At 42.5% G+C, this 23,471-nt stretch overlaps 2 protein-coding genes across 2 annotated transcripts in view; both read left to right on the plus strand.

Moving 5' to 3' along the window:
• Window positions 1-616: 616 nt before the first annotated feature.
• On the plus strand, window positions 617-10,346 carry LOC139414944 (5-hydroxytryptamine receptor 3A-like). Its single transcript, XM_071162599.1, has 10 exons — window positions 617-646; window positions 923-986; window positions 1,492-1,661; window positions 3,474-3,518; window positions 3,807-3,913; window positions 8,349-8,518; window positions 8,820-8,992; window positions 9,199-9,409; window positions 9,581-9,784; window positions 10,054-10,346. The coding sequence occupies exons 1-10, from the start codon at window positions 617-619 to the stop codon at window positions 10,344-10,346; spliced, it is 1,467 nt and encodes a 488-aa protein (XP_071018700.1).
• Window positions 10,347-14,677: 4,331 nt separating this feature from the next.
• LOC139414952 (5-hydroxytryptamine receptor 3A-like) overlaps window positions 14,678-23,471 on the plus strand; it is a 34,662-nt gene continuing 25,868 nt past the window's right edge. Inside the window, exons 1-4 of the mRNA XM_071162609.1 lie at window positions 14,678-14,779; window positions 14,889-14,933; window positions 15,027-15,136; window positions 16,524-16,693. Coding sequence (XP_071018710.1) covers window positions 14,678-14,779; window positions 14,889-14,933; window positions 15,027-15,136; window positions 16,524-16,693 — 427 coding nt within the window. The remainder of the gene's footprint in view (window positions 14,780-14,888; window positions 14,934-15,026; window positions 15,137-16,523; window positions 16,694-23,471) is intronic.

Consider the following 23,471-nt stretch of genomic DNA (forward strand, 5'->3'; position numbering starts at 1 on the left):
CCCAATCCTAACTTTAACCATTAGTGTGGAAAATGATACACTGACCCAGGATCAGCTTCTATGGGCAACTTCACCCTCCACCACAGCCATTTACTGTGGCTCACGCCTGTTTTGTATCCAACCCCGTGCAGGTAAAGTAGCTCTGTACCACAAGAGTTCACCTGCTCTACTGACCACCTCATTTGCCCCAAGGTTTATGGATCTCACTCATGGTCTTCTCTGTTGCTAAGAATATTGCTAGGAATATATATATTTATTTTAAATGTATTTTTTACAATTCCTATGTTTAGTTTATTGTAGAATCAAGAAATCACTGACTCTTTGTGTCACTTCTAACGTATCAGAGATCTTTGTTGCAGGAGAACTGTGTTCAAACTTGAAAACAGTCTGGAGCTGTAAGATTTTCTGTGGATTCTCCAACAGCAAATTATGATATGACAATACATCAACATAAGTGTTTAACTATGCAAATTAGTCTGTATATATTCAATTTGTTCCAGCTGGTGAAGAGGTGCCATCGATGGGATTGAGGAAACAAAGCTTTGCTCTAGACAGTTCTTCAGCCAAACATTAGGATTGAAACAGTCAACAGTAGTTTTCAAAAACTTGCAGTTTGATGGCAGCCAAGGATTTTTCCAAAATGGAGGTAAATATCTTTCATTCTAATGCCTTTCGTTACATTGGGGGGGATGTACCTTACACATGTTTCGTGCCTGTCTGTTGTGCTTCAATTCATTACTGTAATTGCTCAAAACTTTTGTTAAGTGACATTTGAGGTAAATTAAGTTGTGAATTCATAAAGTAATTCATGGTGTTATACACATTATGTTAATTATCAAACATACACTAAACAATGGACCGTATCTCTAAAATACAGTTTGACCTTTGAACCTAACAGTGATTTTTTAAATGACTATTTCAGTCTCAACGATGGTGGGTCAGTTCCCACCAGGTTCTGTTCATCATCTGCTGCATCATGGTACAGGGTAGGTACAGCTTGGACACGGGGAAAGAAAAAGTCAAGTCAACTAATTTAATTAAGTAAACTTAAAATATTATATTTGAGTGATAGTTTGTTTTCATTTATTCTTTAGTTTTATGTTCACTTTTTGATTTTACTTGGGGTAGCTGATACCTTAACGATCAAGTTCATAACATAATGTATTTGTGGGTTTGCAGTCAATTCATTTCACTATCATATGAAAAAGTAGCAAGAAGATCTAAGAAGCTTCTAATAATGATATCTACAATACGCAAGAACCCCAAAATGAAAGACTTTTCACTGAAGATGTTCTTATATTTGACCTCATTTACCAGATTCTCGTATCCAAAACAACATACAGTAGTGAGTGAATACATTTTCATCCTGGTCCCCCGTGGGAATTGAACCCACAACTCTGGTGTTGAAAGTGCCATGTTCTACTAACTGAGGAACACAGGACCATAACAAAACCACAATATAAAGCAGCATGGTTACCATTGTTTCCCCAGTGCCATGCCTGAGATGTAAGATAGTGGTGAACTGCACCAACCCCAACACCATATCCCTTCTGGCCGCCCTGGAGAACGTCATGAAGTTGTACTCCATACGACCTGTCATGAACCTCTCAACCCCCACCAACATCAGCATGTACTTCACTCTCTACGGCATCCTGGGTGTGGTAAGGAGTAGTAGGACAGCATGGTATCCCTTTCAACTGGTTCACCTGAGGAGACATACCATTAAATCCATCAATGTACAGTGGGGAGAACAAGTATTTGATACACTGCCAATTTTGCAGGTTTTCCTACTTACAAAGCATGTAGAGGTCTGTCATTTTTATCATAGGTACACTTCAACTGTGAGAGATGGAATCTAAAACAAAAATCCAGAAAATCACATTGTATGATTTTTAAGTAATTATAAGTAAAATTTGCATTTTATTGCATGACATAAGTATTTGATCACCTACCAACCAGTAAGAATTCCGGCTCTCACAGACCTGTTAGTTTTTCTTTAAGAAGCCCTCCTGTTCTCCACTCATTACCTGTATTAACTGCACCTGTTTGAACTCGTTACCTGTATAAAATTCCCCATGTCCACACACTCAATCAAACAAACTCCAACCTCTCCACAATGGCCAAGACCAGAAAGCTGTGTAAGGACATCAGGGTAAAATTGTAGACCTGCACAAGGCTGGGATGGGCTACAGGACAATAGGCAAGCAGCTTGGTGAGAAGGCAACAACTGTTGGCGCAATTATTAGAAAATGGAAGAAGTTCAAGATGACGGTCAATCACCCTCGGTCTGGGGCTCCATGCAAGATCTCACCTCGTGCGGCATCAATGATCATGAGAAAGGTGAGGGATCAGCCCATAACTACACGTTAGGACCTGGTCAATGACCTGAAGAGAGCTGGGACCACAGTCTCAAAGAAAACCATTAGTAACACACTACGCCATCATGGATTAAAATCCTGCAGCGCACGCAAGGTCCCCCTGCTCAAGGCAGCGCCTGTCCAGGCCCGTCTGAAGTTTGCCAATGACCATCTGGATGATCCAGAGGAGGAATGGGAGAAGGTCATGTGGTCTGATGAGACAAAAATAGAGCTTTTTGGTCTAAACTCCACTCGCCGTGTTTGGAGGAAGAAGAAGGATGAGTACAACCCCAAGAACACCATCCCAACCGTGAAGCATGGAGGTGGAAACATCATTCTTTGGGGATGATTTTCTGCAAAGGGGACAGGACGACTGCACCGTATTGAGGGGAGGATGGATGGGGCCATGTATCGTGAGATCTTGGCCAACAACCTCCTTCCCTCAGTAAGAGCATTGAATATGGGTCGTGGCTGGGTCTTCCAGCATGACAACAACCTGAAACACACAGCCAGAGAAACTAAGGAGTGGCTCCGTAAAAGCATCTTAAGGTCCTGGAGTGGCCTAGCCAGTCTCCAGACCTGAACCCAATAGAAAATCTTTGGAGGGAGCTGAAAGTCTGTATTGCCCAGCAACAGCCCCGAAACCTGAAGGATCTGGAGAAGGTCTGTATGGAGGAGTGGGCCAAAATCCCTGCTGCAGTGTGTGCAAACTTGGTCAAGAACAACAGGAAACGTATGATCTCTGTAATTGCAAACAAAGGTTTCTGTACCAAATATTAAGTTCTGCTTTTCTGATGTATCAAATACTTATGTCATGCAATAAAATGCAAATAAATTACTTAAAAATCATACAATGTGTTTTTCTGGATTTTGTTTTAGATTCAGTCTCTCACAGTATAAGTGTACCTATGATACAAATTACAGACCTCTACATGCTTTGTAAGTAGGAAAACCTGCAAAATTGTCAGTGTATCAAATACTTGTTCTCCCCACTGTATTTGACATGTGCTATATAGTTCCGAATGTTCCTCCACATCCTGTTTTGTAGATCTATTGAAAATGTGGCTTTATTGCCTTTACTTTGTATCCTACAACAAAAAGTAATTATCTTTTCAGGAGGAAAAAGCACAACTGTTGAACACCTACATTTGGCTGGTGAAGGTGAGCGTATTATTTTAGCAAGTATACGTACACAGTGTATGGGAGTCATTTTATATGTGCACTTTGGTTTCTCTTTCTCCTACAGAACGTTACTTCACATTACTTCATATTTGTTAGGACACAAAACATCCATTCACCAATATGTACTGAATAGCAATAGTGATATATAATTATGTTAAAATTAAAATTAAAAATGTATCTTTGAATGTTACACAATCCGAAATATCGTATTGTAATTTTGAATGCTGTATACAAACATATTGTATTGTTGCTAATGTGTTGTTTTAGGAATGGGATAATGAATTTTTCAGCTGGGACCCAGTCCAATGCGGCACTGCCAATATTTCTCTCCCCAGGGAAAGGTTCTGGTCACCAGATGTGGTAATCAATGAATTGTGAGTTAAACATCTCTATAGTCTAAATATACATATATATATATATATATATATATATATATATATATATATATATATATATATATAGATACATATATATATATACAATATACTTATTTTTTTGAAGAAACATTGAATTTGGTCTTACTGATATTAGCCCATAGAAACACATTGAGTAACCGATTAATACATGGGAAAACGCAGTTAAAAATATATATATGTTTTGTTTTTTAAAGACCAGGGAATGTGAAAAGGTTTAGACCGATATTTAACCTATTTAAAACTGCTTCCATGCAGTGATGGAAATTAACCCAAAAGATACCTTCATAGAACATGGCTCAAATCAAATCAAATTGTATTTGTCACATGTGCCGAATACAACAGTGAAATGCTTACCTACAAGCCCTACCCAACAATGCAGTTCTAAGAAAAATAATTGTTAAGTAAAAAATAGATATACATTTTAAGTAACTAATAATTAAGAGAGCAGCACTAAAAACAATAGCGAGGCTATATACAGGGGGTACCGGTACAGAGTCAATGTGGAGGCTATATACAGGGTATTACGGTACAGAGTCAATGTGGAGGCTATATACAGGGTGTTACGGTACAGAGTCAATGTGGAGGCTATATACAGGGTATTACGGTACAGAGTCAATGTGGAGGCTATATACAGGGGGTACCGGTACAGAGTCAATGTGGAGGCTATATACATGGGGTACCGGTACAGATTCAATGGTTAGTTAAGGTAATTGAGGTAATATGTACATGTAAGTAGAGTTAGTGACTAAAAGAGGGGTGGGGCATTGCAAATAGTCTGGGTAGCTATTTGATTTGCTGTTCAGAAGTATTATGGCTTAGGGGTAGATGCTGTTAAGAAGCCTTTTGGACCCAGACTCGGCGCTCCGGTACCGTTTGCTGTGCGGTAACAGAAAGAGCAGTCTATAACTAGGGTGGCTGGAGTCTTTGACAATTTGAAGGGCCTGCCTCTGACACCGCCTGGTATAGAGGTCCTGGATGGCAGGAAGCTTGGCCCAAGTGATGTGCTGGGCCCTATGTACTACTCTCTGTAGTGACTTGCGGTAGGAGGCCCGAGCAGTTGCCATACCAGGCAGTGATGCAACCACTGTGAAGACACTTGCCAAATCTTTTCAGTCTCCTGAGGGGGAAAAGGCGTTGTCGTGCCCTCTTCACGACTCTCTTGGTGTGTTTGAACCATGATAGTTTGTTGATGATCAAGGACATCAAGGAACTTGAAACTCTCAACCCGCTCAAGTACAGCCCCATCGATGTGAATGGGGGCGTGCTAGGTCCTCCTTTTCCTGTAGTCCATAATCATCTCCTTTGTCTTGATAACGTTAAGGGGGAGGTTGTTGTCCTGGCACCACATGGCCAGGTCTCTGACCTTCTCGGTAAAGACTGTCTCATCGTTGTCGGTGATCAGGCCCATCTATCACTCTGCTTCTATGTAAGAACCCAAAGAACTGCAATTTCTCAGATGCCATTCTGTTGAGGATCAGCGTGGCGGATGTGTTGTTACCTATCCTTACCACCTGGGGGCGGCCCGTCAGGAAGTCCAGGATCCAGTTGCAGAGGGAGGTGTTTAGTCCCAGGGACCTTAGCTTAGTGATGAGCTTTGAGGGCACTATGGTGTTGAATTCTGAGCTGTAGTCATTAATGGCATACTCACATAGGTGTTCTTTTTGTCCAGGTGTGAAAGGGCAGTGTGGAGTGCAATAGAGATTGCATCATCTGTCAGTGAAGACACTTGCCAGTTGGTCAGCGCATGCTCGGAGTACACGTCCTGGTAATCCGTCTTACTCACATTAGCTACGGAGAGCGTGATCACACAGTTGTCCAGAACAGCTGATGCTCTCATGCATGTTTCAGTGTTACTTGCCTCAAAGCGAGCATAGAAGTAATGTAGCTTGTCTGGTAGGCTCGTGTCACAGGGCAGCTCGTGGCTGTGCTTCCCTTTGTAGTCTGTAATAGTTTGCAAGCCCTGCCACATCCGACGAGCATCGGAGCCGGTGTAGTATGATTCAATCTTAGTCCTGTATTGACACTTTGCCTGTTTGATGGTTCGTCGGAGGGCGTAGCGGGATTTCTTATAAGCTTCCAGGTTAGAGTCCCGCTCCTTGAAAGCAGCAGCTCTACCCTTTAACTCAGTGCAGATGTTGTCTGTAATCCATGGCTTCTGGTTGGGGTATGCACGTACAGTCACTATGGGGACGACATCATCAATGCACTTATTGATGAAGCCAGTGACTGATGTGGTATACTCCTCAATGCCATCGGAAGAATCCCGGAACATATTCCAGTCTGTGCTAGGAAAACAGTCCTGTAGCTTAGCATCTGCTTCATCTGACCACTTTTTTATTGACCGAGTCACTGGTGCTTCCTACTTTAGTTTTGCTTGTAAGCAGGAGTAAGGAGGATAGAATTATAGTCAGATGTGCCAAATGGATGGTGAGGGGTACCTTTGTACACGTCTCTGTGTGTGGAGTAAAGGTGGTCTAGAGTTTTTTTCATTCTGGTTGCACATTTAACATGCTGATAGAAATTAGGTAAAACAGATTTAAGTTTCCCTGCATTAAAGTCTCCGGCCACTAGGAGCGCCACCTCTGGATGAGCCTTTTCCTGTTCGCTTCTAGCCGTATACAGCTCATTGAGTGCAGTTTTAGTGCCAGCATCAGTTTTTGGTGGTAAATAGACAGCTACGAAGAATATAGATGAAATCTCTCTTGGTAAATAGTGTGGTCTACAGTTTATCATACGATACTCTACCTCAGGTGAGCAAAACCTTGAGACTTCCTTAGATTTCGTGCACGAGCTGTTGTTTACAAATATACATAGACCGCCACCCCTTGTCTTACAAGCGGTGGCTGTTCTATCCTTCTGAAAAAGCAGGAAACCCACCAACTGTATGTTATTCATATCGTCGTTCAGCCACGACTCTGTGAAACATAAGATATTACAGTTTTTAATGTCCCGTTGGTAGGATATACATGCTCGTAGTTTGTCTATATATATAATCGAATGATTTGACAATGGCTAATAGGACCGACAGTAAAGGCAGATTACCCTCTCGCCGTAAGATCCTTAGAAAGCCCCCTGATATCTCTGATATCTTCGTCTCGTTCTCCTGCGAATTAGTGGGATGAGTTCCTTGTCGGGTGTCTGGAGTCCTACGCGGCCGACTCATTAAAGAAAAAATATTATTCTACTACAAGGAGAGTAATTGCTGTCCAGATGTCTAGATGCTCTTTTCGGTCATAAGAGACAGAAACATTATGTACAAAATAAGTTACAAATAACGTGAAAAAACACACAATACCACAATAGGTTAGGGGACCGTAAAACGGCAACAATCCTGCGCCATTGTAGAGATACGACTAAAGTAAAAGTGAAAGTCACCCTGTAAAATAATATTTGAGTACAAGTCTAAAAGTATTTGGTTTTAAATATACGTAAGTATTTAAAGTAAATGTAATTGCTAAAATATACTTAATTAAGTATTAAAAATAAAATTAGTGAGTCCGCCAGATCAGAGGCAGTAGTGATGACCAGGGATGTTGTCTTGATAGGGGCATGAATTGGTAAAAAGTCCATCATTTTCATTAGGAATGAAATGGAGTAAAAGTTGTCAAAGATATAAACAGTTAAGTACCCCCAAAAATATATATATGTGTGTACCTCCGTAAAAAAAATATTAACTGGTAACGAGCTACCTTCAGAAGAGTCTTGTAAGGCTTGTAAGCGTCCTAGAGTCAAACAAGCGACCTGTTCCTGAGAGTCTCACCTTTTGATAGAGGTGTAGCCCAAACTGTTCGCACAGAAGTTGGCAGATTGACAGAATCAATCAACCAATCAACTTCAAACAAGTCTCGTCGTAGAGCAAAACACCAACAAATTAGCCAGTCTCATCTTTCCATAGAGGTCATAGGTCATATTCATTTGTTCAGACTCCACAGACGTCTTCGTGAGAAGAACAATTTTAGGGATGTATAACGCTCCGACAGACATCGCTAAAGCCCGGCCACCTTCCACCGCAAATTCTGAAAGCCGTCATTGGCAGATGGTGGTGGATTGAGACGCAGCCCCTGCAAAAAAATCTATCTATCTATGGTCTGACAAACACAACTGTAGCTCAGCAACCTTCCACCGCAGATGCAGAAGGCTGTCATTGGCCGATGTGGTGGATTGAGACACAGGCTATAGAAATCCATATCTTAAACAGACAGATCTTGATAGGGATGTTTGTATTATGCTAATTAGAATTCTGCTGGAGAGCGGACATCTTAACAAACACTTTAATTCTGTCCCTTTTTATTGCACTAGTGACAGCTTCAGTCAAGATTAAGGAATATAAAACATATGATTTATATCCTGCCCATGGTTTGAAATCGTCCCCATATTTCACCCTGTCTCACAGTATGGATCAAAGCACAGCTCCCATCGTCCCTTATGTGTACATTAAGCATACTGGTATAGTGCGAGATGCCAACCCTGTCAGAGTGGTTAGCTCCTGTAAACTGGACATCTACACCTTCCCCTTTGACGTCCAGAACTGCACCTTCACCTTCAGATCCTACATCCACCACGGTAAGACGTCAATGCAACCATGCTTTAGGACTTACTTGAACATAAGGATTCGATGCCTAACCCATCACTCCTTCTCTCCCAAAAAAACATCCTGACTCTCTTGTGATCTGAAATGATAGATGTGAAACAGGGTGGCCCATCGAGTCCATTGAGGTTTTTGCTAAATTACTTGGTGTCAACCAAGGGATCTGTTTGGTGTTAGGCCCAAGTTTACCATCCTCTGAGTACAGATGATGTTCTGCTTCCATATAGGTTCAACCCATTCATCCCAGTATGTCCCATTACTTTATCTCCCCTGCAGTGTCGGACATAAGGATTATTTTAGGGAAGAAGGTGGAGGACATCCTGAAACGTTCCATTAGCGTGTTGTCCACTGAAGGGGAGTGGGAGCTGATGGACATCAAATCCAGCAAGTTCAAGTTATCAACATTCAATCAGGGAGAAAGCAACCCCTACGATGAGCTCTGCTTTTACGTACGAACCCAAAGAACTGCAATTTCTCAGACGCCATTCATTTGGCTCTACAACTACAGAGCGTTTAATTTTGTGTCAGAGAGTACTTCATATTTTATAAATAGGATGCTAACTCAGCTATATATGGCTTTGTCTTATCTGAAATGGGAATCTACTGCACGACACCCTTGAAGGTTTTCATTCCACATTGTGTCTCTAAACTGTAGATTGTCCTGAGGCGCAGAGCAACCCTCTACGTGGTGAACCTCCTGATACCCAGCTGCTTCCTCATCACTGTGGATCTCTTCAGCTTCCTGCTGCCTCCCCAGAACGTGGACCGCTCCTCCTTCAAGATGACCCTAATTTTGGGCTACTCCGTCTTCCTGCTCATCGTGAATGACCTGTTGCCCATTACAGGAAGCACCATTCCACTGATAAGTGAGTATGAAACATGTGTAATGGGAACACCATATTTTTCGTAAGTCATAAATGTAGATGTTTACTTTGTGTTATTGGATTAGCTGGTTAGGGTCAAGTATCATCATCCACTTCCTTTGTCCTCCTAAGAGTTGCTGAATATTTTCCTCTCTTCACCTCCTGCACATGCAGATGTGTTCTTCGCTATCTGCTTGGCTCTAATGGTGGCCAGCCTGCTGGAGACTATTCTCATCACCAACCTCCTGGTCGGCTCCAGTAACTTCCACCCTGTGCCTGGCTGGGTCCGAGTGCTCGTCCTGCGCTTCATGGGCACCCTCGTCTGGCTGCCTCAGAAATCCAGAGAGAACAAGGTCATCCTCAATCCAGTTGCAAGAGGTACCCTGTCTGATCCTCCAGGGATTTACAATTGCACAGACTTTCATTCAGTTAGCAGATCTTTGTCTTGTTCAACCCAAAGCAATATAGTGAAGCATTCAATCACAAGCCTGAACAGTAACATAAATGCAGGAATCACTCTGATACATTTTTCCAGACACTTGACTAGTCTAAGGTCCGACCTTAGACAACCAATCATTTCTGTCTTTAGGAGGTATATTCATAATTGCATCTTTCTCCCTTCCTTCCCTCTTGTCTCTAAGAAACAGACGTGAAAGTCTGCCCTCTAGTGACGGTGGAGAGACAGGTTCAAACAGGAGAACCAGGTAAGATGTGGGCTGAGGCAGACGATCCAGCCCTGGCGGAGTTGAGGAAGCTGGGCAATGAGCTCCAGTCCATCCGCCTCCAGGTGGCCCAGCATGTGGACGGGAACCAGATCTCCCAGGACTGGATGCAGGTGGGCTACATCCTCGACCGGCTGCTGTTTGGCGTCTACTGCATCTTCATCACCTTCAGCTTCATCGTCATCCTCAGCATCTGGAGTAATTCGTACAACCAGTGATGTACTGGTTAAAAAAATAGGTGGGTCAATGTCATTCATTGTGAATAAAGTAACGATCCTTGTAATTTCTAACCATTTTTCCATGATAAGTGGCTAAATGGTTGTGTTAAAATACAAAATGTGTGGAAGTAGTGCTTACCCTCCACTACACCACCGTGTACAAGACCTAAGAGTCTCCCATGTTGTCAACTGCTGACATTTAAAAGCAATTACCTTAAAATGAGCATAACTTTAACAATTGTTTGTTTGATCTTCTGGCTGCATTGAGTAAGTGTGTTGACTTACATATTACTATATTAGATTAAATGTATTTTTCTTTGACAAATAAACATGCTTTCACAAAAACCACTGTTTCATTACTAACAACAATTCATTGGGGTCATCTGAGACGTTTTCTGGATTGTAATGTTGATGGTGGATCAATGATGATGAAGATGAAGATCTGTCACGCAAGACACGGATCAATGACATGCAAAGTAGGGGGATCATCCAAAAACCACATCCTTGTTTGATTAGAGTGTTGACATACAGGAAGTTAGTTTTGGGGGATTTTATTAGGATCCCCATTTGCTGTTATAAAAGCAGCAGCTACTCTTCCTGGGGTCCACACAAAAAAGAGACATCACATAATACAGAACATTAATAGACAAGAAATGCTCAAGGACAGAACTAAATGAATTTTAAAATGGCACACATAGCCTACATGTCAATACATACACAAAATATCTAGGTCAAGATAGGGGAGAGGCGTTGGTCCGTGAGGTGTTGCTTTATCAGTTCCGGAAAACCAGGTTTGCTGTTCATTAGAGTAATATGAGATGGAAGGGAGTTCCATGCAATAACGGCTCTATGTAATACTGTACGCTCTCTTGATTTTGTTCTGGATTTGGGGACTGTGAAAGACCCCTGGTGGCATGTCTGGTGGGGTAAGTGTATGTGTTAGAAATGTATGTAAGTTGACTATGTAAACTATTTGGAATTTTCAACACATTATTGTTTCTTCTGAAAAGAAGAAGTGATGCAGTCTGTCTCTCCTCAACTATTAGCCAAGAGAGACTGGCATTCATAGTATTTAAGTTAGCCCTCTGATTACAGTATAGAGCAAGAGGTGTCGCTCTGTTTTGGGCCAGCTGCAGCTTAACTAGGTTTTTCTTCACAGCACTTGACCACATGATTGGACAATAATCAAGACAAAACTAGAGCCTGCAGAACTTTTTGGAGTTTTGCGTGAAAAAAGCAGAGCATCTCTTTAGTATGAACATACTGTCCCTCTCCCCATCTTTACAACCATTGAATCTATATGTTTTGACCATGACATGTTCTAATCTAAGGTAACACCAAGTAATTTAGTCTCCTCAACTTGTTTGACAGCCAGACCGTTCATTACCAGATTCAGCTGAGGTCTAGAACTTAGGGAATGATTTGTACCAAATACAATGCTCTTAGTTTTAGAGATGTTCAGTTCCAGTGTGTTACTTGCCACCCATTCAAAAACTCCTTGTTAAGGGTTTCATTGACTTCATTAGCTGTGATTGCTGACATGTATATGGTTGAATCATCAGCATACATGTGCACGCAGGCTTTGTTTAATGCCAGTGGCAGGTCATTGGTAAAAAATAGAAAAGAGTAGAGGGCCTAGAGAGCTGCCCTGCAGTACACCACACCCTACCCTGAGGCTTCCATTAAAGAAAACCCTATGAGTTCTATTAGATAGATAGTTCTGAATCCACAATATGGCAGAGGTTGAAAAGCCATTAAACATGTTTTCTCAACAACAGGTTATGGTCAATAATGTCAAAGGCTACACAGACATCTAACAGTTCAGCTTCCACAATCTTCAAATGATCAATTTCTTTCAACCAATCATCAGTGATTTATGTTAATGCAGTACATATTGAGTACCCTTCTCTATAACCGTGCTGAAAGTCTGTTGTCAATTTGTTTACAGATAAATAGTATTGTATTTGGTCAAACACCATCTTTTCCAAAGAGGTGTGTTGTGTAAAATTCGATCCAAAGATTATGGCAGGGACTATTTCATGATATAATAGAAACATATTTAATTCAAGCAGCTGCTTTAATTTCACATTAAATATTTTTCCATTATATCATAATAATTAGGGACCTTAATCCTTTTCCTTAATCTTTGGAACATATTTTCCAGACAATTTGGTACCGGGACCCGGATGAGAGCGTCCTGACTTGTTGAATGATATACTTATTACTTATGATTGGTTGTATAGCTGTACCTTAGGACCAGTGATGTTAGTTGACATCCAATTAAATGTGTGCCATTATCAGAACCTATGGTGTGATTAAGCTACAAAGACTTCTACAAGGCCAGTTTATCTCCCATAGGCACAGATGTATTGAACTAAAGAAAAAATGTAATGGCTGAGTGGTTACTGCAGGTGTTAAAAAAACAACTCTGTTGTGTTCGTGTGACCGATATCATGAGACTGTGATTAGAGACCGCGTGTGCGTCCCTTTTCACACTATCGTGCCGACCCAAGACAAGCTGTACTAGCTAGCTCAGATGTTTTCCAGCACGGTTCAGTTTGGCCCAGCTTGACTCAGTAGTGTGAAAAGGGGCTGTGGTCTCACAGTGTGTGTGTGTGTCTGCATTATAAGTCAATCACTCAGTTTGGTTCGAGCTCTGTGTGTGCAGGACATTTGGTTAACTAGTACCATCCAACAGGGCACAGTATGGGACAACCATGGAGATTCATTCTTACATCAGGTTTCTTTCTATTGGCAGGTAATATCCTTCATTTGCATGTTAGATTTCAAGTTGTATTATGTTGTAAATTATTGTATGTGTTTTTAACACTATTTTGAACATTTTAAGCATGTGTTGCTAGAAATATAATTATCTAACTAGGCTGTGGCTACTCAGTTATTTTTTTTTGTTATTTCTCACCTGGAAAGTTCTGTTTTTTTCTTTTCAAAACTGGTTGAAGGGCTATTTTTAGGCACTACGAGTGTGATACATTACACAGTAAATGAGAATCATTGCCTGCAGATAAATTCATTAGTTTTTTAAAAATAATTTAGGCCATTTTTGATTTGCCATTTTTTTGGGGGGGTTCAGTGCAAAAAAAATAATTGTGTAAACACCCCCCAAAATCTCTAAATAACATCCTGAATGCCAATATATTTGATCGCATCGGTAAGTGCTAGTGGTGCTTATTAATCCAATGAAATATGCACAAGGGAAATAATATGAACACCTGCTCTTTCCATGACATAGGCTGATCTGGTGAATCCAAGGTGAAAGCTATGATCCCTTCTGGATGTCAGATCCTCTTCAATCAGTGTAGATAAAGGGGAGGAGACAGGTTAAAGTAGGATTAAGCCTTGAGACATGGATTCCATATGTGTGCCATTCAGAAGGTGAATGGGAAAGACAAAAGATTTAAGTGCCTGGTTTGTGTCAGGAACTGCAACACTGCTGGGGTTTCCCGTGTGTATCAAGAATGGTCAACCACCAAAAAAAGGACATCCAGAAAATTTGACACAATTGTGGGAAGCATTGGAGTCAACATGGGCCAGCATCCCTGTGGAACGCTTTCGACACCTTGCAGAGTCCCATGCTCTGATGAACTGAGGCTGTTCTGAGGGCAAAAGGGAAGGATGCCACTCAATATTAGAAAGGTGTTCTTAATGTTTTGTCCACTCAGTGTAAGTTTAGATGTTCCGCATATGTATTTACATAAAAGTGACCTATTTAACATTGGTTCCCTCTATCCCTGTGAGTAATGTATTTTTCATTTATCTTTCTGGTTTGTTTTAAGGTATAATGTTTTGTTCAGAGTAAACAGAAAGGTGTTAATCTGTCAATGTTTGTTTGTTACATTTTTTTTTTAAACGTCCCTCTAAAAATACCTTATTGCAAACGTGAATGACGACTTTTTGAGAAATTGAATGTTTTAAATTACTGAGAATTATCACTTTTGACAAATACTGTAGGTATGTATGGTAGCCTACAGTTTTAGCTGAATGGTGAGGTTTGACCAACTTGACACAATGTAGTATACCATGTTGCATGATATGAGTTTGGGCAGTTTTGAAAGTTTGGAGGTTGCTAATGTCCCTTACTTATGAATAACCTTGTCTTTATTGATTAGGTTCCATTGATACTATAGCATTTAATCCTATGGATGGGCTCCTCCTACCATCTCTCTTTCTGTCTCTTTTTTTCTTTCTCTCTTTCCTTTTGCTCTCTGCCGCTCTCACTCTCTCTCTCTGTCTCTCCTCTATGCTCTTAAGTATATTTATGCCAGTGCGATTTGACCTGTAAAGAGGGCCACAGCGGTCCAACCTACGAGTCGATGCAGACTGTGTTTGACCGCATATCCTTCAGACCTGCAGTCAACCTGAGCAATCCCACCATAACAAACATCTCCTTCACCCTGTATGCTGTCCTGGGCGTGGTGAGTGTTGGACAGTGTAAGGCCACAATGTTCCTCTTTGCATAGGTTCCATTCATTCAATTAATTCGTTACTAACAATTATCCGCTTTCTTGCTTGGTCTTATTTCAGAATGAGAAGACCCAGATCCTCACTACTTTCCTGTGGTTGAGATTGGTGAATGTCAAGATATCTTCCTATTTTATTTTGCCAACAGTTTGTGGTGGTATAAGCTTCCCTGAGCCTAATTCTTTACTGGGTCCTTTTTAGTACTGGCACCATCAGTTCCTGGTTTGGGACTCTGATGCTTGTGGCGGAGTCACCAGGATTTCTCTGCCAGTCAAAGAGCTCTGGGTGCCTGACATCATCGTGTATGAGTTGTGAGTGTCCGAAGAAAACGGACTTTGTTTTACTCATCTATACGCCTATCTTCATGTCCTGTATAAAACATGGGGTCAACCAACCCCCCCCACCCCCCCAACCATTATCACCTCCTCCTTCTCTCCTCTATCGCATGTTCTTCTCTCCTCTATCACATGATCTTCTCTCCTCTATCGCATGTCCTTCTCTCCTCTATCGCATGACCTTCTTTCCTCTATCACATGACCTTCTCTCCTCTATCGCATGTCCTTCTCTCCTCTATCACAGGCGTCTGTTTCTCAAACTAGACACTAATGTAATTGTCCTCTTGCTCAGTTGTGCACCGGGGCCTCCCACTCCTCTTTCTATTCTGGTTAGAGCCAATTTGCACTGTTCTGTGAAGGGAGTAGTACACAGTGTTGTACCAGAACTTCAGTTTCTTGGCAATTTTTCTCATGGCATAGCCTTAAAATTCTCAGACCAACAATAGACTGACGAGTTTCAGAAGAAACTTCTTTGTTTCTGGCCATTTTGAGCCTGTAATCGAATTCACAAATGCTGATGCTCCAGATACTCAGCTAGTCTAAAGAAGGACAGTTTTATTGCTTCTTTAATCAGGACAACAGTTTTCAGCTGTGCTAACATAATTGCAAAAGTGTTTTCTAATGATCAATTGGCCTTTTAAAATGATAAACTTGGATTAGCTAACACAACGTGCCATTGGAACACAGGATTGATGTTTGCTGACAATGGGCCTCTGTACACCTATGTAGATATTCCATTAAAAATCAGCTGTTTCCAGCTACAACAGTCATTTACAACATTAACAATGTCTGCACTGTATTTCTGAATAATTTGATGTTATTTTAAATGGACAAAAAAATGTGCTTTTCTTTCAAAAACAAGGCTATTTCTAAATGACCTAAAACTTTTGAACAGTAGTGTATATTGTTCTAAAATACTTTAGAGGGCTGTATTTTCTATTGGCAAAATGCAAAAAACTTTCATATTAGATTTGTTTTTATAGCAGTTCACAATTTTGTGCCCCCCTCTCACCCCAAATGTTCTGCATCGGTATCAGAAGTCCAAAAAAATAAATAATTAACAAGGCCAAATTAGGGGGTCGAGCTCATTAAAATAATATCCAGGATACTTTGCAAGTGTACATTTTTTTAAATTATTATTATTTTTACATTTTAGTCACTTCTGCAGTCATAGCAAGTCAAAAGGTTCTGTAACCTTTATTGAAAACACTGTTGTAAAAGGGCTACATGCAAATGTATTTTTTGTACATTTAAATTTCACATATTATAACTAAACACAATCTTTGCTAGAGTTCATTTTATGTTGATACATTGGTCTTTAGGGTATTTTTGATGCATCTTTGCCTCCCTCTCTGTCTCTCAGTGTGGACGACGACGTGTCACAGCAATGCCCCTACGTCTACGTCAACCACACAGGCCACATCCGCTGGGACAGGATGCTGCGCCTCGTCAGTGCCTGCAACCTGGAAATCTTCAGCTTCCCCTTCGATGTGCAGAACTGCTCGTTTACCTTCGGCTCCTACATGCACACCAGTAACTAACTCCACTGTGATAGGCTACTGCATGCACACCAGTAACTAACTACAGTGTGATAGGCTACTGCACGCACACCAGTAACTAACTACAGTGTGATAGGCTACTGCACGCACACCAGTAACTAACTCCACTGTGATAGGCTACTGCACGCACACCAGTAATTAACTACACTGAGTGGACAAAACATTAGAACAGCATCAATTCAATGGGGCATGGACTCTACAAGGTGTCAAAAGCGTTCCCCAGGGATGCTGGCCCATGTTGACTCCAATGCTTCCTACAGTTGTGTCAAGTTGTCTGGATGTCCTCTGGGTGGTGGTCGATTCTTGATACACACGGGAATCTATTCCGTGTGAAAAACCCAACAGCATTGCAGTTCTTGACACAAACCAGTGTGCCTGGCACCTACTACCATACCCAGTTCAAGGGCTCTTAAATCTTTTATATTGCCCATTCACCCTCTGAATGGCACACATACACAATCCATGCCTCAATGATCCTTCTTTAACCTGTCTCTTCCCCGACAGCTACACTGATTGAAATGGATTTAACAAGTGACATCAATAAGGGATAATAGGTCAGTCTATGTCAAGGAAAGAGCAGATGTTCCTACAGCGCAGTGGTACAGCGGTCTATAAGACACTGCATCTCAGTACTACAGACCCTGGTTCCATTCCAGGCTGTATCACAGCGGTCTAAGACACTGCATCTCAGTACTACAGACCCTGGTTCCATTCCAGGCTGTATCACAGCGGTCTATAAGACACTGCATCTCAGTACTACAGACCCTGGTTCCATTCCAGGTTGTATCACAGCGGTCTAAGACCCTGCATCTCAGTACTACAGACCCTGGTTCCATTCCAGGCTGTATCACAGCGGTCTAAGACACTGCATCTCAGTACTACAGACCCTGGTTCCATTCCAGGCTGTATTACAGCGGTCTAAGACCCTGCATCTCAGTACTACAGACCCTGGTTCCATTCCAGGCTGTATCACAGCGGTCTAAGACACTGCATCTCAGTACTACAGACCCTGGTTCCATTCCAGGTTGTATCACAGCGGTCTAAGACACTGCATCTCAGTACTACAGACCCTGGTTCCATTCCAGGCTGTATCACAGCGGTCTAAGACACTGCATCTCAGTACTACAGACCCTGGTTCCATTCCAGGCTGTATTACAGCGGTCTAAGACCCTGCATCTCAGTACTACAGACCCTGGTTCCATTCCAGGCTGTATCACAGCGGTCTAAGACACTGCATCTCAGTACTACAGACCCTGGTTCCATTCCAGGTTGTATCACAGCGGTCTAAGACACTGCATCTCAGTACTACAGACCCTGGTTCCATTCCAGACTGTATCACAGCGGTCTAAGACACTGCATCTCAGTACTACAGACCCTGGTTCCATTCCAGGCTGTATTACAGCGGTCTAAGACCCTGCATCTCAGTACTACAGACCCTGGTTCCATTCCAGGGTGTATCACAGCGGTCTAAGACACTGCATCTCAGTACTACAGACCCTGGTTCCATTCCAGGGTGTAGCACAGCGGTCTAAGACACTGCATCTCAGTACTACAGACCCTGGTTCCATTCCAGGCTGTATCACAGCGGTCTAAGACACTGCATCGCAGTACTACACCCTGGTTCCATTCCAGGCTGTATCACAGCGGTCTAAGACACTGCATCTCAGTACTACAGACCCTGGTTCCATTCCAGGCTGTATCACAGCGGTCTAAGACACTGCATCTCAGTAGTACAGACCCTGGTTCCATTCCAGGCTGTATCACAGCGGTCTAAGACACTGCATCTCAGTACTACAGACCCTGGTTCCATTCCAGGCTGTATCACAGCGGTCTACGACACTGTATCACAGCGGTCTACGACACTGTATCACAGCGGTCTACGACACTGTATCACAGCGGTCTACGACACTGTATCACAGCGGTCTACGACACTGTATCTCAGTGCTACAGGCGTCACTACAGACACCCTGGCTCGAATCCAGACTGTATCACAACCGGCCGTGATTGGGAGTCGCATAGGTATCACACTGCGATAGTGATGTGGTGTACGTGTCTGATGCCATGTACATATCGTCAAATCAGATATATTTATAAAGCCCTTCTTACATCAGATGATGTCACAAAGTGCTGTACAGAAACCCAGCCTAAAACCAATGCAGGTGTAGAAGCACGGTGGCTAGGAAAAACTCCCTAGAAAGGCCAGAATCTAGGAAGAAACCAGGAGAGGAACCAGGCTATGAGGGGTGGCCAGTCCTCTTCTGGCTGTGCCGGGTGGAGATTATAACAGAACATGGGCCAAGATGTTCAAACGTTCATAGATGACCAGCAGGGTCAAATAATAATAATCACAGTGGTTGTCGAGGGTGCAGCAAGTCAGCACCTCAGGAGTAAATGTCAATTGGCTTTTCATAGCCGATCATTAAGGGTATCTCTACTACTCCTGCTGTCTCTAGAGAGTTGAAAACAGCATGGCCTGATATACATACTGTAGCCTACTCACCACTTAATACACAACTAGCATGCCGTAATATACCTTGTATGTCGTGTTAATACTTCCGGGTTGTGATCTGCACAATCTAGAAAATCCAGGGGAAGGATAGGTGTCTATTTGAACAATAATGTAGGAATGAAAGCACACCTGATTTTCTAACGTACGATCTTCAATACTATACAAAAATACTAATATCCTAAAATATATACCACCCCCCAGCTACTAATATCCTATAATACACCCCCCCGCCCCGGCTAGTAATATCCTATAATACACCTCCCCGGCTACTAATATCCTATAATACACCCCCCCGCCCCGGCTAGTAATATCCTATAATACACCTCCCCAGCTACTAATATCCTATAATACACCTCCCCGGCTAGTAATATCCTATAATACACCCCCCCGGCAGGTAATATCCTATAATACACCTCCCCGGCTAGTAATATCCTATAATACACCTCCCCGGCTAGTAATACCCCATAATACACCTCCCCGGCTAGTATTATCCTATAATACACCTCCCCGGCTAGTAATATCCTATAATACACCTCCCCGGCTAGTAATATCCTATAATACACCTCCCCGGCTAGTAATATCCTATAATACACCTCCCCGGCTAGTAATATCCTATAATACACCTCCCCGGCTAGTAATATCCTATAATACACCTCCCCGGCTAGTAATATCCTATAATACACCTCCCCGGCTAGTAATATCCTATAATACACCTCCCCGGCTAGTAATACCCCATAATACACCTCCCCGGCTAGTATTATCCTATAATACACCTCCCCGGCTAGTAATATCCTATAATACACCTCCCCGGCTAGTAATATCCTATAATACACCTCCCCGGCTAGTAATATCCTATAATACACCTCCCCGGCTAGTAATATCCTATAATACACCTCCTCGGCTAGTAATATCCTATAATACACCTCCCCGGCTAGTAATACCCCATAATACACCCCCCCGGCTACTAATATCCTATAATACACCTCCCCGGCTAGTAATATCCTATAATACACCTCCCCGGCTAGTAATATCCTATAATACACCTCCCCGGCTAGTAATATCCTATAATACACCTCCCCGGCTAGTAATATCCTATAATACACCCCCCCGCCCCGGCTAGTAATATCCTATAATACACCTCCCCGGCTAGTAATATCCTATAATACACCTCCCCGGCTAGTAATACCCCATAATACACCTCCCCGGCTAGTAATATCCTATAATACACCTCCCCGGCTAGTAATATCCTATAATACACCTCCCCGGCTAGTAATATCCTATAATACACCTCCCCGGCTAGTAATATCCTATAATACACCTCCCCGGCTAGTATTATCCTATAATACACCCCCCCGGCTAGTAATATCCTATAATACACCTCCCCGGCTAGTAATATCCTATAATACACCTCCCCGGCTAGTAATATCCTATAATACACCTCCCCGGCTAGTAATATCCTATAATACACCCCCCCGGCTAGTAATATCCTATAATACACCCCCCCGGCTAGTAATACCCCATAATACACCTCCCCGGCTAGTAATACCCCATAATACACCCCCCCCGGCTACTAATATCCTATAATACACCTCCCCGGCTAGTAATATCCTATAATACACCTCCCCGGCTAGTAATATCCTATAATACACCTCCCCGGCTAGTAATATCCTATAATACACCTCCCCGGCTACTAATATCCTATAATACACCTCCCCGGCTAGTAATATCCTATAATACACCTCCCCGGCTAGTAATATCCTATAATACAACTCCTCGGCTAGTAATATCCTATAATACACCTCCCCGGCTACTAATATCCTATAATACACCTCCCCGGCTAGTAATATCCTATAATACACCCCCCCGGCTAGTAATATCCTATAATACACCTCCCCGGCTACTATTATCCTATAATACACCTCCCCGGCTAGTAATATCCTATAATACACCTCCCCGGCTACTATTATCCTATAATACACCTCCCCGGCTAGTAATATCCTATAATACACCTCCCCGGCTAGTAATATCCTATAATACACCTCCCCGGCTAGTAATATCCTATAATACACCTCCCCGGCTAGTAATATCCTATAATACACCTCCCCGGCTAGTAATATCCTATAATACACCTCCCCGGCTAGTAATATCCTATAATACACCTCCCCGGCTAGTAATATCCTATAATACACCTCCCCGGCTAGTAATATCCCATAATACACCTCCCCGGCTAGTAATATCCTATAATACACCTCCCCGGCTAGTAATATCCTATAATACACCTCCTCGGCTAGTAATATCCTATAATACACCTCCCCGGCTAGTAATATCCTATAATACACCCCCCCGGCTAGTAATATCCTATAATACACCTCCCCGGCTAGTATTATCCTATAATACACCTCCCCGGCTAGTAATACCCTATAATACACCCCCCCGGCTAGTAATACCCCATAATACACCCCCCCGGCTAGGCTAGTATATCCTATAATACACCTCCCCGGCTAGTAATACCCTATAATACACCCCCCCGGCTAGTAATACCCCATAATACACCTCCCCGGCTAGTAATATCCTATAATACACCCCCCCGGCTAGTAATACCCCATAATACACCTCCCCGGCTAGTAATATCCTATAATACACCTCCCCGGCTAGTAATATCCTATAATACACCTCCCCGGCTAGTAATATCCTATAATACACCCCCCCGGCTAGTAATACCCCATAATACACCTCCCCGGCTACTATTATCCTATAATACACCTCCCCGGCTAGTAATACCCCATAATACACCTCCCCGGCTAGTAATATCCTATAATACACCCCCCCGGCTAGTAATACCCCATAATACACCTCCCCGGCTAGTAATATCCTATAATACACCTCCCCGGCTAGTATTATCCTATAATACACCCCCCCGGCTAGTAATACCCCATAATACACCCCCCCGGCTAGTAATATCCTATAATACACCTCCCCGGCTAGTAATATCCTATAATACACCTCCCCGGCTAGTAATATCCTATAATACACCTCCCCGGCTAGTAATATCCTATAATACACCTCCCCGGCTAGTAATATCCTATAATACACCTCCCCGGCTAGTATTATCCTATGATACACCTCCCCGGCTAGTAATATCCTATAATACACCCCCCCGGCTAGTAATATCCTATAATACACCTCCCCGGCTAGTAATATCCTATAATACACCTCCCCGGCTAGTAATATCCTATAATACACCTCCCCGGCTAGTAATATCCTATAATACACCTCCCCGGCTAGTAATATCCTATAATACACCTCCCCGGCTAGTAATATCCTATAATACACCTCCCCGGCTAGTAATATCCTATAATACACCTCCCCGGCTAGTAATATCCTATAATACACCTCCCCGGCTAGTAATATCCCATAATACACCTCCCCGGCTAGTAATATCCCATAATACACCTCCCCGGCTAGTAATATCCTATAATACACCTCCCCGGCTAGTAATATCCTATAATACACCTCCCCGGCTACTAATATCCTATAATACACCTCCCCGGCTAGTAATATCCTATAATACACCTCCCCGGCTAGTAATATCCTATAATACACCTCCTCGGCTAGTAATATCCTATAATACACCTCCCCGGCTACTAATATCCTATAATACAACTCCCCGGCTAGTAATATCCTATAATACACCCCCCCGGCTAGTAATATCCTATAATACACCTCCCCGGCTACTATTATCCTATAATACACCTCCCCGGCTAGTAATATCCTATAATACACCTCCCCGGCTACTATTATCCTATAATACACCTCCCCGGCTAGTAATATCCTATAATACACCTCCCCGGCTAGTAATATCCTATAATACACCTCCCCGGCTAGTAATATCCTATAATACACCTCCCCGGCTAGTAATATCCTATAATACACCTCCCCGGCTAGTAATATCCTATAATACACCTCCCCGGCTAGTAATATCCTATAATACACCTCCCCGGCTAGTAATATCCTATAATACACCTCCCCGGCTAGTAATATCCTATAATACACCTCCCCGGCTAGTAATATCCTATAATACACCTCCCCGGCTAGTAATATCCTATAATACACCTCCCCGGCTAGTAATATCCTATAATACACCTCCCCGGCTAGTAATATCCTATAATACACCTCCCCGGCTAGTAATACACCTCCCCGGCTAGTAATTATCCTCCCCGGCTAGTATAATCCTATAATACAC

Source organism: Oncorhynchus clarkii, chromosome 1 (genome assembly GCF_045791955.1).
Source record: "Oncorhynchus clarkii lewisi isolate Uvic-CL-2024 chromosome 1, UVic_Ocla_1.0, whole genome shotgun sequence".
Lineage (NCBI taxonomy): Eukaryota > Metazoa > Chordata > Actinopteri > Salmoniformes > Salmonidae > Oncorhynchus > Oncorhynchus clarkii.